At 40.1% G+C, this 16,766-nt stretch overlaps 2 protein-coding genes across 2 annotated transcripts; one reads left to right on the top strand and one right to left on the bottom strand.

The window, feature by feature from the left end:
• The first annotated feature begins 306 nt into the window (after window positions 1-306).
• On the top strand, window positions 307-11,955 carry cse1l (CSE1 chromosome segregation 1-like (yeast)). The gene is made up of 25 exons (XM_080890506.1): window positions 307-446; window positions 1,265-1,357; window positions 1,513-1,655; window positions 2,160-2,261; window positions 2,363-2,508; window positions 2,601-2,691; window positions 2,784-2,891; window positions 3,079-3,171; window positions 3,259-3,426; window positions 3,513-3,642; window positions 3,760-3,825; window positions 3,989-4,191; window positions 4,297-4,381; window positions 4,584-4,645; window positions 4,768-4,904; window positions 7,293-7,396; window positions 7,510-7,607; window positions 7,701-7,851; window positions 7,943-8,151; window positions 8,412-8,509; window positions 8,623-8,708; window positions 8,798-8,879; window positions 9,248-9,394; window positions 10,927-11,158; window positions 11,283-11,955. The coding sequence occupies exons 2-25, from the start codon at window positions 1,273-1,275 to the stop codon at window positions 11,370-11,372; spliced, it is 2,916 nt and encodes a 971-aa protein (XP_080746632.1). The 5' UTR covers window positions 307-446; window positions 1,265-1,272; the 3' UTR covers window positions 11,373-11,955.
• Window positions 11,956-12,093: 138 nt separating this feature from the next.
• Window positions 12,094-15,868, bottom strand: LOC308402003 (retinol dehydrogenase 10-B-like). Its single transcript, XM_080890507.1, has 5 exons — window positions 15,281-15,868; window positions 13,948-14,046; window positions 13,681-13,826; window positions 13,448-13,579; window positions 12,094-12,250 (listed from the first exon to the last, which is right to left on the bottom strand). The coding sequence occupies exons 1-5, from the start codon at window positions 15,728-15,730 to the stop codon at window positions 12,130-12,132; spliced, it is 948 nt and encodes a 315-aa protein (XP_080746633.1). The 5' UTR covers window positions 15,731-15,868; the 3' UTR covers window positions 12,094-12,129.
• Between the last annotated feature and the right edge of the window lie 898 nt (window positions 15,869-16,766).

Here is a 16,766-nt window from a genome sequence, read left to right as displayed (position 1 = left end):
CCAATTCATTTGCCGAAATAATAATAATAATAATAATAATAATAATAATAATAATAAACAGAGCAATTACAATAGGGCCTTCGCACTATCAGTGCTCGGGCCCTAATAATAATAATAATAATAATAAACAGAGCAATTACAATAGGGCCTTCGCACTATCAGTGCTCGGGCCCTAATAATAATAATAATAATAATAAGAAACGGAGCAGATACAATAGGGCCTTCGCACTCTCAGTGCTCGGGCCCTAATAACCGTTTAGTGCTGCTACACTTAAACCTAGACAAGGGGCGTGCCTTACGACGTTGGCGTGACATCTGCGCTTGCGCAGTACTCTAACCGCGCAGTTCCTTTTACTCAAGGTATTTGAAAGCTGGCTCGGGAAGCGGTACGTCTGTACGACTTGTGGTGGCTCTCCATCCCATCCTAAATTAAACTAACTATCACGGTAAGGCGTCCCACTGCTTTAACAGTTGTGGTATTCAGTGACAGTTAATTCAGTGTCTGACATTTGTTACGGTTCAATAACTTAAGAGGAAATTCATATTGTTCGGAAATTAGCTAACTTTATGGTTAGCAGCAAACACATTAGCAAGCTAGTGCTAACTGTAGCTGGATGACTTGGACAGGACCGGCTGCTGGATCAGTCTATTCACTGGAATCGAGATCCTGCTTTCCATCTTGCTTTGAATATGCTTTTTTTCCCCTTTTTGCTTTGTTCGGGACAGTGATGAAATGGTTTAATATAACGTAGACCTTGCATACTGTCCAATACATGCGAATCTGCGACGGCCATGTGCTTATATTAAAACTCGCAGGAGACTAGACAGCCTTTAGCCTGCTAGCTCAGACGCTACGCCGCATAAACCGATCTGGAGTCAGCAGCGGTGCCAAATTATGGCTACATTACCTCAATCTGGCATTGGCAGTCTATAGTGCTTAGCTGCTACCAGGCTAAAATGAATGCATGAATGATTTAGCCTAGCAGACACACTGTAAACTTAGGAGTCAAGAGTTAAGTTGGGTTGTTAGAGCAATGAAACGGCTTTCAATCAAACCAAGTCAAATTACGTATGCACATGGGAACTTTTATGTTATTTTGCTGGAAACAATGCACAGGTTTTAAGGCATTGCTAAAAATGTTGTAGATTTAGTTAGATCGTTACATGTTGTCAACCTATATGAGGTACTGCATTTAGTCTCTTGCAACGCACTTTTTGTTTTTCAGTAATTTACTCTTTCAGTCTTTTTTCCACTCCCTTGTAGTTTTGATCATGGAGCTGAATGATGCGAACCTACAGACCCTGACTCAGTTCCTAAGAAAAACCCTCGACCCAGATCCAACAGTCAGACGTCCTGGTAATACACTCTAATGACAGCTTGCATATCAAAAAGGAGTTTACAATGAATGTTGTTGTTCACTTATTTATTGAGCTATGAATAATTTATTTACTTCATTTACTCTAATATTTGCTCTAATACTTCCTTTACAACATTTTTTTCCTCCCTTACAGCTGAAAAGTTTCTTGAATCTGTAGAAGGAAACCAGAACTATCCACTGTTACTTCTCACGTTGCTGGAGAAGTCCCAGGACAACGTGATCCGCGTCTGTGCTGCTGTGACATTCAAAAATTATATAAAGAGAAACTGGAGAATTGTGAGTCTTGCTGAATAACAGCCTGATTGAAAGTGTTTTTCTCTGCACATGTTTAATATCTTTGAATAGAAATACACTGTGTTATCATTGAACCCAGGTCCATTTGAAATTGTTAGAGTTCACTTTTGTTATCTGCTTGCTAAACTGAAAGAAACAGTCTCCTTTGTCTCTCCCATGCACATAAAATACCTCAGTGTTAGCAGTGTGGCATAAGCCCTTCAGCTTCGCAGTCCAGGGGTGGGGGCAGTTAAAAATGCATTGCCATTCATTTACACCGGCATGGCACTACATAGGCAGTGTATTCAGCACTTTAACAGCACAGTATAAAGCTGATCGGTTGTAGTGATCTAGATTAAGATTTTTTTCCTCTTTATTCCATTAATAATTGTTTTGATTTTGTCATGTGTCTGCTGAGGTTCTCGAAAAGTTTGTGTGTAATACAATTTAACACCTGTGAGCAGGTTTGTTTATGCTGGCCTAATTCTGTGGTTTGTTTACTCACAGGTTGAAGATGAACCCAACAAAATCTCTGATCCTGACCGAACGGCAATAAAAGCAAACATTGTAAATTTGATGCTGAGCAGCCCGGAACAGATACAGAAACAGGTGCGTCCCAACACGCCATTGTCCCTAAAAGGTGTACTTTAAAGCAAAGGAAGAATATCCATAAATTCACTCCTACTCATGTGTCCAATCTGTCTTCACAGTTAAGTGATGCCATCAGCATCATAGGACGTGAAGACTTTCCACAAAAATGGCCAGACCTTCTAACAGAGATGGTGACTCGCTTCAGAAGTGGAGATTTCCACATCATCAACGGTGTGCTGCGCACTGCACATTCACTCTTCAAGAGGTAGAACTCTCTTCTCAGTGATTTTAAAATCTTTTATGAATCTGTTTTCATAAAACAATTTAATGTGTTCTGCACCTTTTCTTCTTTTTAAGGTATCGCCATGAGTTCAAGTCAAATGAGCTTTGGTCTGAGATAAAACTGGTTCTGGACACGTTTGCGCTACCTCTGACTGAACTATTCAAGGTTTGTTATCACAATTAAACCAAATGTTATGTAACACCTAACAAAATAAAACTTTTAAACAAGGTTTAGGAATACATCTGTCTTTATTGCAGGCCACAATCGAGCTGTGTCAAACTCATGCTACAGATGTCAATGCCTTGAAGGTCCTCTTCTCATCACTCACACTTATCGCCAAGCTTTTCTACAGTCTTAACTTTCAGGTCAGTTCTTTGAAATAATAATATTAAAAAAAAAAAAAAATTAATGTAGTTGTATAGTAATTATTGATAAGTCAGGATAGTTACAAAAAAGGTAGCACTACTATGTTGCCAGTAACATCTGGTTAGCTTCAGTCTGTTTAGGAATTTATTCATGTGCACTGCAAGTAAACTCTGCCGTGTCACACAGGACCTTCCAGAGTTTTTTGAAGACCATATGGAAACCTGGATGACCAATTTCCATGGCCTACTGACTTTGGATAATAAACTTTTACAAACAGATGTGAGTTATCTTCTCCTTTACATTTACTGCAACATAGTTTAATCACTTATTGCAAAAGTGTTTCTGACATTTGTGTGCGTCTCCCAGGATGAGGAGGAGGCAGGTCTCCTGGAGCTGCTGAAGTCTCAGATCTGTGACAATGCGGCTCTTTATGCTCAGAAGTACGATGAGGAATTTCAGCCATACCTGCCACGCTTTGTTACTGCAATCTGGAACCTTCTAGTTTCTACTGGCCAGGAAGTCAAATATGACCTGGTGAGAACAGTGAGACCTGACTGTGTTTCTGTTATTTTTGAAGTTCACTTAGCCCATACTTACAGTTCACCTTGTCTTTGTTGCAGCTCGTAAGCAATGCTATCCAGTTCTTGGCATCGGTCTGTGAAAGGCCACACTATAAGCATCTGTTTGAGGACCAGAATACACTCACAAGCATTTGTGAGAAGGTCATTGTGCCCAACATGGAGTTCAGAAGTAAGCCATCAAATTACACCTGGAAGTGCTTAGAGATTCAGGGCGCTGCTTGCTTGGATACACACATGCTTATGTGCTGAGTGTCACTGACCAGATTGACATTTAATGTCGGATTAGGTGCGGATGAGGAGGCCTTTGAAGATAACTCAGAGGAGTACATCCGAAGAGACCTGGAGGGATCTGGTAAAAATGCATCACCATCTCTTAAATTAAATTTGAATGAAAAAAGTTTTGCTTTTTACTTAATTTAAAATGATCTTAAAAAGGTATAATGATGTTATATAGTTGTTATAAAACATTTTATCAAAATGTTTGATGATAATCCTATTTTGCCATCCTTTCTCAGACATCGACACTCGCCGTAGGGCTGCGTGTGATTTGGTGAGAGGACTTTGTAAATTTTTTGAGGGACCAGTCACAGCAATCTTCTCCGGCTACGTGAACTCGATGCTGGCCGAGTACGCCAAGACACCTCGGGAGAACTGGAAACACAAGGATGCTGCCATCTATTTGGTCACATCGCTGGCATCGAAAGCCCAGACACAAAAGGTGTGGTTGACATACGCACTCCAAAGTTATTGAATTTGATATATATCATATGTAACTGCTAAAACATTTGTGTTAAATGTGAAATCCTTTATCTTATCCAAACAGCATGGAATAACACAAGCCAACGAACTGGTGAATCTGACAGAGTTCTTTGTGAACCACATTCTCCCTGATTTAAAATCCCCCAATGGTAAGAAAACTGCTAATACTTCACATCTTAATGTGCCAATGCCTGTGCGATACAGCAGTTTCTTCACATTTATTCCTCTGTAACCAGCTGGATGATAGAGATACTATTCATTTTGAGATCCTAAAGATTTTGAGATATTGTGTAAATGTTCTGCCATTTACAAACGAAAATGTGAATTTTCTTCATGTCATTTTCATTGTAGTTAATGAGTTCCCAGTGCTGAAGGCTGATGCCATCAAGTATGTCATGATCTTCAGAAGCCAGGTATGACTTCCTGCTTTTTTTTCCTCCCCAATGACCAGCTCAGTTTCAGAAAAAAAAAAAATCCAATACCAAGAGTGCTTCTATCTTTTTTTTTTTTTTTTTTTTTTTTTTTTTGTCTTTAGCTTCCTAAAGAGCAGCTGCTGCAGGCAGTCCCTCTACTAATAACTCACCTGCAGGCAGAGAGCACAGTGGAGCACACTTATGCTGCACATGCTTTGGAGAGACTGTTCACTATGAGGGGACCCAACAACACAACACTGTAAGTATCAAATAATATTGTAACACATGAATAATAATTATCATCTTTGATAGACATGTAAGGCAAAGTTAATGGAACTTCTTTCCATCCATGTTTTGATAGGCAACACAAAAGGCCAATTATAGTGACAATAATGCTGAACCAGTCATGTGGCTGGAATAGAGCCATGTTGGGTTAAATTGATGCATGCAGCACAGAGCATAGGAGAAGCATCTGGCAGCAGGACGTGTTACTGTAGCTGTATGCCCCAGTATGTTGAAAGTGTGAGAGGGATAATAGAAAAAACCGAAAGTAAAAAATGTTGATTAAAACTCGAGCAGTGGTGTTACCAAAGAAGACACCCCAGCAGACACGGCCCAAGGCTCAAAACGCCGAGAACAAAGGGAGGTCAGAGGACTGCTGTGGGGATGTTTTGGCTTTTTAACCCGAGAAAGGAGCAGAAAAGAGTGCACTGCAAATTGTGTTGGTGCAAATTGGTTATAACACCAATTGTTTTTAAGCAGTGCCATCTTTAGTGCACACACAATGCAAGACTCTATAGTCCCATTTTGTCCATCGCCATTTCTTGAGTTAAAAACAAACAAACAAGTGATACAGAACATAAATTTAAATTAGTGGTTAATGAGTTGGACTGATCTATGAAATAAAGCTGCATGTTAAAATCAGCATATAAGAAGGTTTACATTTCCCAAATGTAGGGCTGCCACGATTAGTCGACTAGTCACGATTATGTCGACTATTAAAATCGTCGACGACTAATTTAATAGTCGACGCATCGTTTGAAGCTTTGTAAGATCACAAAGGACGCAGGAATGAGTAGTAGGATTTAAGAGTGTAATAACGGACTGAAACAGAAGATGGCAGCACTGCATGTACAAGGATGCCAGCTGCCGTTAAACCCCGAAGAAGAAGAAGCTGTGTCCCAGAATTCATAGCGCAGCCCAGCGCAGTTGTCGACAATGGTGGCAGCTAGTTAGTTTTAACTTTACTCTTATTATTCTTTCTGGGTCACAAAATAAACGTTTAACATATTTTCAGGCGAGAATGTAGCTGTGTAAACCTCAAATATCTACTCAGTTTATCAAGACACCACATATTTTCAAAAGCGCTCCGACGTTTTCGGAGACGTCTGTTACCCACTAGCTCGTTAGCTAGGCGGGGGCAAGGCTAACTAGAGCCGTGAGAACACCGGACTCCCGGCAAATCGTTTTCAAACCCACCGCCGTCTTTCGCTAGTCAGGTTAAACATATATATAAGTCACTTAGATAACTTAAAAATGTTAGTTTGGCTTTCTTTAGTATTTTATTTGTTCCTGAGTAAATCGGTTTGGCTGAGATTAAAGTTATAGTTTTTGCACAGCTAAAACTGTCAAGCAGACAGCTGATTATCAGAAGTGTGAGACGCTGGAGAATATACTCCAGTGTCCTGTTATATTTTAGAAAGCAAGGAGTTTATTAAACTTCACCGAAACAATCTGCAAATTTCATTAAAAATTAATAAACTACCATCTTGTCTTTATTTTTAGTTAGCACAAACACTTCAAGCTGTAAGCTAATGATAGTTATATAAGACCAGATGCTGCTGGTGCAATAAGCTGTACGCTGTACGTCCAATGGATGATGATCTGATTAGTCGACTAATCGCAAAAATAATCGGTGACTAGTCGACTATCAAAATAATCGTTTGTGGCAGCCCTACCCAAATGTAACACCAGAGTTTCTACAGTTGTAAAAAGCCTGCAAAAGTCATGGACATTTAGGGTGGAGCATTTTGGGGAAAATCCTGGAAATGTCAACCCTAATTCTGTGGGGAGATTAATCAGTTTTCATGGCCTTTGGTGTGGATGTAAGTTTGCACAATGCCAGGAAAGAACAGATTTTAATGTGTTGCATCATGTTTGGTGATAGTTAAAGGTAACTAACGTCAAACTAGGGACTGTTTTGATCATTGTTTGCTGAGGTAAAGCTTACAGCGACTAGTTATCAGCTCACTACTCAATACTCACTGTTTTCTGAAGTCTGTACTGAAGCCTTAATAAGAGTTTCTGCCATCACCATCTTGGTATCAAAAACAGATGTGATGAGGAAGAGTACATGTACAATTACAGGTCTGTTATAGCCGCAAATGTATGTCAAACCCTGTTAGTGAAGTAAATTTTAATATTAACTTAATTTTTTCCTTTGCAATAAAGAGCATTTATTCTCATTAGAATGTTGTCTCAATCATTAAAGAGGAAAACTGTGTATTAATCCTGTAATGTTGTGAGCACTCATGCCTAGTAGTGGCTATATTACCCGTTAGTATCGTTTTCTCCATCCATTTAGTATTAAACTGTAAGATGAAAGGATTCCAAAGTGCAGTCAGTCTTCTTCTTTGTGTGTTATCAGTATCACTGCTGCAGAGATGGCACCCTGTACTGAACAGCTGCTCAACAACTTGTTCAAGGCATTGGCTTTTCCTGGTTCTGCAGAAAATGAATACATTATGAAAGGTGAGCCTGACTTGCCTGTTATCTAAATGCTCCTCACTCACTGTCACACGAAGTCCAAAGTTAATAACATAGCCTAATTGTGCATGTTAATTTTTTTCGTTTCATTTTCAAAGCCATCATGCGCAGCTTCTCCCTGCTGCAGGAGTCCATTGTTCCCTACATCCCTACGCTGATTGGTCAGCTCACTCATAAGCTTCTCCAAGTCAGCAAGGTAACACAATGTTTGTTAGTACTTATAGATACAGATAGATTTGTTTTGAGGGGAAACGCATCAAGTATTGAAAAATGTTTCGTCTGCTTTCAGAATCCCAGCAAACCTCACTTTAACCACTACCTGTTTGAGTCCCTGTGCCTGTCTGTCCGCATCACCTGCAAGGCGAACCCCGCTACAGTCAGCAGTTTTGAGGAAGCACTCTTCCCCGTCTTCACGGAGATCCTCCAGAACGATGTTCAGGGTACGTCAGTTATTTAAGTGTAGATTGTGTTAAAACACAGTTGGTGCCTCTTTAGGGACAACTCAACATCTTTATCCGTCTTCTTTTGCAGAGTTTCTTCCATATGTGTTCCAGGTGATGTCTCTCCTCCTAGAGATCCACTCTAACTCTATTCCCGCCTCCTATATGGCCTTATTCCCTCATTTGCTGCAGCCTGTACTTTGGGAACGAACAGGGAACATCCCCCCTCTGGTGCGCCTCCTTCAGGCTTACCTGGAGAAGGGAGGTGAAACTATTGCTAGGTCTGCTGCTGATAAAATAGTGAGTATGGCACAACCACCTCCTCCTCCTTCACTGAAATTTCGCGAACAAATACTTTTAAATTTTATATTTACAAGTTATTTTTTTAAAATATTTATTTATTTTTGGCCAGAAGATGACTAATTTAAAATCTAGCTCAACCGAGTACTTTAATTGCTAATCAGTAAAATAACTATACAAGTTTTCTTCTGATTCTCGTTTTCTTACTCGGCAAAAAAGATGGCATGTTTTTCTTATTTTTTGTCGACTTTTTTCCTCAGCCTGGCTTGCTTGGAGTTTTCCAAAAGCTTATAGCATCCAAGGCCAATGATCATCAAGGATTTTACCTTCTCAACAGTATCATAGAGCACATGCCCCCGTAAGCTGATAAATCTTCTCCTCAGTGGTTCATTTCTAAAGTGTTGTCTTTGGCAAAAAATGTTTAGGTTTTTGGTTTTTGCTGTTGTTAATGTTTTCCCTTTCTTTTGCCAGAGAATCACTCATTCAGTACAGGAAACAGATCTTCATTTTGCTCTTCCAGAGGCTACAAGGTTCCAAAACCACCAAGTTCATCAAGAGTTAGTATACCATTACCATTAGCAACATTCAAGCTTTAATCTGCTCTAGCAGTGCCAGCGACTGAACCTTTTTATCTCCCCTCTCATAGGTTTCCTGGTGTTTGTCAATTTGTATTGTGTCAAATATGGAGCTATAGCACTTCAGGAGATTTTTGACAGCATCCAGCCAAAGTAAGTGTTCCAAAAAACAAACAAACCCCAAAACAAAATCTTGTTTGATCCATCAGTTGCACAAAAGAAGCTACAAGTTCTGTTGATAAGCTAATTTGATGGCTTTCAAACTTACTGCAAAGACGCACAATTTTTGCTGATCTATTTTAAAAGTAACACTTATGTCAAAACTTAATTAATCATGCACCTCTTTTAGTTTCTTCACTAGCTCTGGTGCTTATGGCAAAATTAAAACTATAGTTGACTGAAGTGATGACATTGCAAAGTGTGTGTGATTATAGAGTGCAGTAGTTACCAGTAGCTGTAATTTAATTTCAAACCAAAGATCGATTTGAAAGTGTATTAAATTCACTGACTTTGTGTTGCAGAATGTTTGGTATGGTGCTGGAGAAAATTGTTATTCCAGAGGTTCAGAAGGTGTCTGGACCAGTCGAGAAAAAGATCTGTGCTGTTGGCATTACAAAGATCCTCACTGAGTGTCCTGCAATGATGGACACGGAGTACACGAAACTCTGGTAAGAAAACATGAAGCTCGAACATTTAAAAACTTTACACAGCAGCAATGCACACTTTTCATTTACACTGCCTGAGATTGAAGTGGACAGTGGATCATTATATTACAGTAACCCAAAATCAGTTAAACTTCAGGGACGTCAGCTTGTCCAGTTAGGAACTATAAACCGCTCTGAATCCACTTCATCTGCAAAGAGAGCAGGTTCACACTAGGGCTGCCACAAACAATTATTTTGATAGTCGACTAATCAGATCATGCATCCCCTGGACATAAAACGTAAAGTTTATTGCACCAGCATGCATCTGCTCTTATGTAACTATCATTAGCTTACAGGTTAAAGTGTTTAAGGTTTGTGCTAACTAAAAAGATGATAGTTTATTAAACCTTTAATGAAATTTGCAGATTGTCTCGGTGGAGTTTAATAAACTCAGCCGTCTGCTCCTTGCTATCTAAAATATAACAGGACACTGGAGTATATTCTACCATCTCACACTTCTGTTTAATCCCTTCTTTGTTTTCTGTTTATTCAGCTGTGTGAAAATTATAACTTTAATCTCAGCCAACCATTTTCTCAGTAAAATACTGACAAAAGCCAAACAAAAATATTTTTAAGTTATCCAAGTGTTTAACCTGAGTAGCAGAAGATCTGAGCGGGGATCTGAAAACAATGTGCCGGGAGTTTGTTCTCGCCGGCTCTAGTGAGGCTTGAACCCCCGGCTAGCTATCGAGCTAGTGGGTAACAGGTGTCTCCAAAAACATCGGAGCACTTGTGCAAAAATCTGGTGTCTTAATAAACCAAGCAGATATTTAAAGTTCACACAGCTACATTCTCACCTGAAAATAAGTTAAAAGTTTATTTTGTGACCAAGAAAGAGTAATATTAAAACTCAGTAGCTGCCACCATTGTTGGAAACTGGAAATGACGGACAAATTTGGAGGAGTCTTTGAATTTGGACAGCCTTCCTTGCGTTGCTGTAACGTAATCGGCCAACAAATGTGGCCTCCAAAAGATGCGGCCCCTGAATTTGGACACGCTACGATACCGGAGACTCATTTTTCTTCTTCGGGGTTTAACAGCAGCTGGCATCCTTGTACATGCAGTGCTGCCTTCTTCTGTTTCAGTCAGTTATTACACTCTTAAATCCTGCTACTTATTCCTGCATCTTTCAGGATCTTACAAAGCTTCAGATGACTATTAAATTAATCTTTGACGATTTTGATAGTTGACGTAATCGTGACTAGTCGACAAATTGTGGCAGCCCTAGTTCACACTGAGCACATGAGTCTGAAGATGCTATGGGAAATAATGGGCTCCTTGCACTTCAGGTGTTCTCTGGAAAATGCCAGATGATGCTGGGATGTAAGCAAAGGTCCCACTAAAGGATTTGGGACCACAAACACGCACACGTAACCCACAGCACTCCTCCTGTTCCTCCTTGGGGAGATGGCTGCTGGGAATATTACATATTAGTAGATACCAATGTTTATTTGTTGTCCTGAGTAAAACAAAGACGAGTTATTGTATCTCTTCAGGACCCCACTGCTCCAGGCCCTCATCGGTTTCTTTGAGCTTCCTGAAGACGACAGCATCCCAGACGATGAGCACTTCATTGACATCGAAGACACACCGGGCTATCAGACTGCCTTCTCACAGCTGGCCTTTGCCGGGAAGAAGGAGCACGACCCAATTGGAGATGCTGTTGGCAATCCAAAAATCCTGCTGGCCCAGTCACTGCACAAGCTTTCTACTGCCTGCCCTGGAAGGGTAAGTTCACAAATGCAGGCAGTTTTGTTCTTTTTCTGGTTTGATTCAATGTGTTTGGAATCCAAGAATTGTCACTTTGGAAACCATATTGATAAACATTGTACCCCCCTCCTCCTCTGTGCAGGTTCCTTCAATGCTGAGCACGAGTCTGAATGCAGAAGCTCTCCAGTTCCTGCAGGGCTACTTACAGGCGGCTACTGTGCAGCTGGTTTAAAACCAAAGCAAAATCTCAGTACCCTGCAGGAATAGCCACAATGACCCCTCGGTCACATGACAGACCTGCTTCAGTTGAACTCGAGATCTGAAAGTTAAATGGATTTACCAGAGAAGTAAATTTTGCCTGAATTCAGGGTGTGTACTCCAATGGAAGTCATTTTAAGGTTTTTCTTTTAAGAAAAGGAAAAAAGGAACACGACCAAAACTGAATTACTTTAAGATATCTGGGCCTTTTTCTTTTCATGTGATAAAGGCTAACAAGGATTTGAATGTCAGGTTGTGAAGCACTTACCAGTTTATTTCAAAAACATCAGCAACAGCAGCAGATGTAAAAATAAATAAAAGAAATTGAACGTGTGGGACGCTGAACATGTATTTCAAACAGGAGGGTTTAAATCATTTCTTTTGTATGTTTGACTTCCTTTTTACGGTTATGAGGCTGTAGTCTGTGGCTCAAACATAAAGCTTAATATTTTTCTGTTGCATGTTTCCCTTTATTTGTTAATGTCTTTGTTGTTAATGTGAATAAAAAGAGGCACTTGTATGGATCTGTTATCACTGCAGTCGCTATTCTATCCACACTGTTGTGAATTGTTTTTATTTCATTTGCGAGGCCCTTTAGCATCAGCAGTGGATACTTAAACAGCTCAGCATTCACGACAAATTGCTTCATACAATTTTGCCTTTGGGAAGTCCTGGAAAAAACGAACGTAAGCAGATTTTCACAGAATATTATAAAGACACCATCAGAAACGTTAGCACAATTTGGTATGGCCGTTGGAGGTCTTCATTTCAATGTTCTTGATGAATGGTAGCATGCACTTGTCGCCTCCCATGAAGCGATACGTTGCAACATTTGCCTCCCAAGGTAGTAAGCTAGAAGGAAAAAAAGAATGAACTTTGTTTTAAAACTGGGATTTCTTTTCCTCTTGGGTATGCAGTGCTGAATGGCTGCACACATAATAAAAACCAACAAATTAAACCTCTTTCCTGTAATGCAACTCCAGCAAACATTCAGGTACGCTGTGATAAATTCCAGACCTTTTAAACTGTTCCAAGCCTTTATTTAGAAGTACAATAGATTTTGAGAGGACTAAGTGCTTATAGCGGTTTGCTTTACAGTTGGTTGCTTTATACCAGGAGTCAAGCATAAGGCCCAAGGGGCTTAATCGGCCCAGCAAAGGCTCCAATCTGATCCACTATTGGCAGCTTTGGAAAATGTGAAGAAGGGCACGAGTTTCTGACCTTTAAAATGCATTTGAATAGGTTTAACAGCTTTTTCATGCTGATAAAATAATGAAGTAAAAGATAAGCAATTAAAAGACAGCCAAATTTTTACAATGTGTCCACAGTAGGATATTTCCCGTAAAGTAACAGAAACTTCGTTTTTTTAAATTATAGCACAGTGTGTGCAATGAGCTACCACAGCTGTTTGATTTTTTTTTTTTCTCTGACAGTTTAACCCCAAAGAGTCATGCTGACTGATTTCTTTCATTTACTACAGAAGCATTTCTTTATCATGTAGAAAAGCTGAGGAACATTGTTTAGACGTCTCAGGGATTAAATGTGTAGTTTAACCGTTTTCAGTAGCAGACAGGATAGCCTCACTGGCCCCGCCCTATTTAGATCATCTCATTCAAAATAAGTTTGACATCAGTGCTCTATACAGTCTCCATGAGAGAAATAACTCTTGAAAAGGGAAATGGGATGGATCATCAACAATTTTCTGAACCTGATGAACAACAGCTTTCTCATATTTTGGTTTGAGAGACCGGTGTTCTTTGTTTCCTATGATTTTCATGGCAATTTTTACCTGTTTCTCAATTGTTGATTTTGACTTTACTGTAAGTAAACTTTAGAGCTCACGCCAAACAATCTGCGCCTATGAGGCAATTTTTCACATTAAAAAAAACAAAAAAACATCAACATTGTGTCAATATAGATGCCCAAGTACTTATATGAGCTAACATGCTCTATTGTACATCCATCAAGAAATGGAAAACAAAAGCCCCATATTAATTTAAGCCTTGGTAAAAGCAGCTGATCATGTCATATAATCCACTTAGTACTTACGCTCTTGCAAGAAAGGGGATGTACATAAGACGAGGAATGCAGATCATCTGCTGTTCTGCTAGGATGGCTTTCATAGACTGCTGCACAGTATAGAGAGGCTCAAGAGGTGGAATTATGCTGCGAAGCTCTTTCCTGGTAAATGCAATACAGAGGCATTAAAGGACATACTGAAATGCAGCTTTACTTCATTATTACCACCCAGCAAGCTCCAGTTGTGAATAATTGCATCTCACCTGATTTCACAGCCTGCGAACATCCCTGTGTCTACAATATAAGGACATACTAAAGTGGTTTTGATGCCATTCAGGTCTTCTGCTATCAACTCATGTGTCAGTGACTCGTGGAATCCAACAGCTCCAAATTTACTAGCACAGTAATCCTGTAGGGGGAAGTAGAAAGACCAGAGAGAGGAGCCTTTAAATGAGTTGTCGGGTCAGTTAACATACGCTTTGGAAAGTATTTCTGTTAAGTTTGTGCTCGAACAGTTCTTTGCAGTGTACCTCAACGCAGGCAGTGCTGAACAGTCCAAGTGCACTGGCGACGGTCACGATGTGGCCGTGATTTTGTTCTTTCATCCGTGGCAGGAACGCTTTCGTCATCTGTTGGGTGAAATTAGGAAGGTTGCAGCAGTAAGTGAAGCAGTAAAGCTTATCATGGGGGCCAGGAACCATAAACCTTTGCTTAAAGCTCAAAATCTGATTTGCATACTTTATGTGTCTACAACTTTTCAGAAATTAAAGTGGAATTATTGTGCTTTTCCTTATTTTGATCTCGTGCAGTGATGATATTTAGAAGTAAGTACTCAGACTCCAGACTGTTATAAATTACCTTTCTCACACTGTTTTTTTGGGCATTTGGCTCTGTGTGACATCATAGAGAGAGAGACATCAGTACCTGCACACAGCTCTGGAGCAAAGTATGCTAAAAGACAGAGGACTTAAAAATATAGGAGCTAAAAGGGCTTGTTTAAGACAGACGAGGAACCGTCAGGCTGCATCAGGCCAAGTTCACAAGACAATTACAAAGTCCAACAATAAAAATATGGAGCTGCAAACTTGCACAGAAGCTCCTTTTAAATGCAATTTAAGAATGCTTTAAAAGCCATTTAATGGGGCAAAAAGTCAAGTGAGGACATTCCCAAAGAAAGGCTATTAATGGCAAATGAACTCTTGATTAGACATGCAGAGAAAAATAGTTGACTCCAGGTAGGCTTTAGTGTAAAATAGCTTGTGTATTTACATACCAACCCCCCAAAACCTACGAAGATATGGGAATATGCACATGAAGGTTGGTTTTATTGTTTGGAGGATCTTGGTTTTGAAAACTGAAAATGGGACGTTGTCGATGTTTCACAGCTTTATGACTTTAACTGATACTGTATTTGTGCTATGAATATGTATTCAAACAGTGAAACTTGGAATAAAAGCTAACACGTGGTTAAACAGGAGAGAAACAAGTCTCATTTGACGGATCAGGTGTAGCTTATTTGATAACAATAAAGAGAAAAGCCGCCCACCGTTTGTCTCTCGTCGATTTTACGCAAATCCGCTAATTGTCACTTATTTTATGAGCAGCAGATTGAGGCTTTAGGAGGATCAAAAGCAGGATCACGTACCTAACTTGATGCTGGCTTGTAGCGTGTTTTTATTTACATGTGTACATGAGTTATGATCATCATTATGACACATCAGTGCACAAGTCCAACCGGAACCAGCGAGGAGGACACTAAATGGGTGTTACATAACTCCTGTGAGACCGGTGGATCGCCCATTAATTTTTTTCTTTAAAGTGGTGGTTCACGAATGTGTGCGTAAAAAAAGCATCAGCTCTCACCCAGAAAAGCGCGTGGCAGTTCACCAGCAGAGTCCTCTCCAGAAGCTCATCCGGACAGTCCAGCAGCCTCCGTCCAGCCACTACGCCTGCGTTGTTGACCATTATGGAGACATGCCCGACCTCCGCTCTCACCCGGTTCGCTGTCTCGTAAATGTTCCGACGCTTGGACAGGTCCACCGTGTAGGTGTGCACCCGGACGCCCAGTTCTCGCACCAGCCTGGCAGTCTGCTCGTTGGCAGCCGCGTTGCAGTCCCACAGCACCAGGTGGGCCCCCTCTTTGGCAAACTCCAGGGCGAACAGCCGACCCAGCGCGCCCCCGGCTCCCGTGATCAGACACAGCTCCCCATCGATGCATTTAAGCCTCGGCCGAAGGAAAGTCTGCAGGATGGCACTCAGGATAGAGCCGGTTAGGTCGATTAGCATCAGCAACAAGTCTACTAACACAATCATGACGCTTAGACACACCTGCTCCTTCTGCGTCCAGGAGAAGCCAACGAGTCACACAAAAAAGAATGCCACGCTTTGGAGTGTAGTTACCTCTCCGTGTGACGTTGGGGTTGGAGGCTTGTTTTATGTAACTGTGCCGGATTATAGGACGGTCGGCTGATGGCGGCCGCCAATAGAGCAGCTTTTTGTTTGATAAATGAAGAGCTGAGTGACTCGCTTGAATACACTCATAAAGAGCGGCTGTGGGATTGAGGCAGGGATTACGATAACACTCAGTGGACCCAGAGTTATTGCAGTCTTTTACTTTCTGAGCTGTTATTTTAGTTTTGGGTTCATGTTTTCATCGTAGTTTAGAATCAAAAAGTTTTCGGGGGGAATCTGCTCATATAAACGTTTTAGTAGTCTCACTGTTGCTTTCGGTCATTTTAATACAATACGGTTTCTGTCGGCGTTTATGACCATCGGAATAGGTGTTACAATGCAAACACTTGGCGAAGAAGACAGCTGACCTCGAAGTCATGACGTAACCAATCAACAAACGTGCACGGAAGCCTCATCAAGCAGGCTGTGCAGTTTTGTAAGTTCACAAAATGTTTATTATTTCAAGTGTAGATTTTATTTTTGTATTTAATTTAAATGAAATATTTTAAGAGTTTAACTTATATATTTTTATTTTATTTATTAAAAATATTTTAAAAGTATTAATTATTATGACTATTTTCTAATTATACATTTTGAGGTAAAAGAAAAAAATCTGTCCTCCTTATAATAAATAAACAGGGTCTTATTTCAAAGTGCGACTTATAACCTTTAGTTTAAACGTGTCACAGTTACTACAGTAAACGACTTTATGATATACATTCCTCTCCTTTCATCTTAGTATAGAAGTTATTCCTGATCCATGATGTGAGGTGGATTATCCAACTCTGTACAAAATGTTAAGCTGATAAACTGTTCATCATGTGCGCACAAATCTCTAATAAGTAGCGTTTTTCATAAACTCATATTCTTGGAATATTTTCTCGTGATCTGCTGTAGG

Source organism: Rhamphochromis sp. 'chilingali', assembly GCF_963969265.1.
Source record: "Rhamphochromis sp. 'chilingali' genome assembly, chromosome: 9".
NCBI classification, from domain to species: Eukaryota; Metazoa; Chordata; class Actinopteri; order Cichliformes; family Cichlidae; genus Rhamphochromis; species Rhamphochromis sp. 'chilingali'.
The sequence above is the reverse complement of the archived record's forward strand: the minus strand, read 5'-3'. Positions and strand labels throughout refer to the sequence as shown.

Coding starts and splice junctions, on each gene's coding strand:
- cse1l (XM_080890506.1), top strand. CDS start 1,273: ATGGAGCTGAATGATGCGAACCTACAGACCCTGACTCAGTTCCTAAGA. Junction 3,172..3,258: donor ATAAACTTTTACAAACAGAT/GTGAGTTATCTT, acceptor TGCGTCTCCCAG/GATGAGGAGGAGGCAGGTCT. Junction 4,905..7,292: donor GGACCCAACAACACAACACT/GTAAGTATCAAA, acceptor GTGTGTTATCAG/TATCACTGCTGCAGAGATGG.
- LOC308402003 (XM_080890507.1), bottom strand. CDS start 15,730: ATGATTGTGTTAGTAGACTTGTTGCTGATGCTAATCGACCTAACCGGC. Junction 13,827..13,947: donor TCAGCACTGCCTGCGTTGAG/GTACACTGCAAA, acceptor TTCCCCCTACAG/GATTACTGTGCTAGTAAATT. Junction 12,251..13,447: donor ATCCCCTTTCTTGCAAGAGC/GTAAGTACTAAG, acceptor TTTTCCTTCTAG/CTTACTACCTTGGGAGGCAA.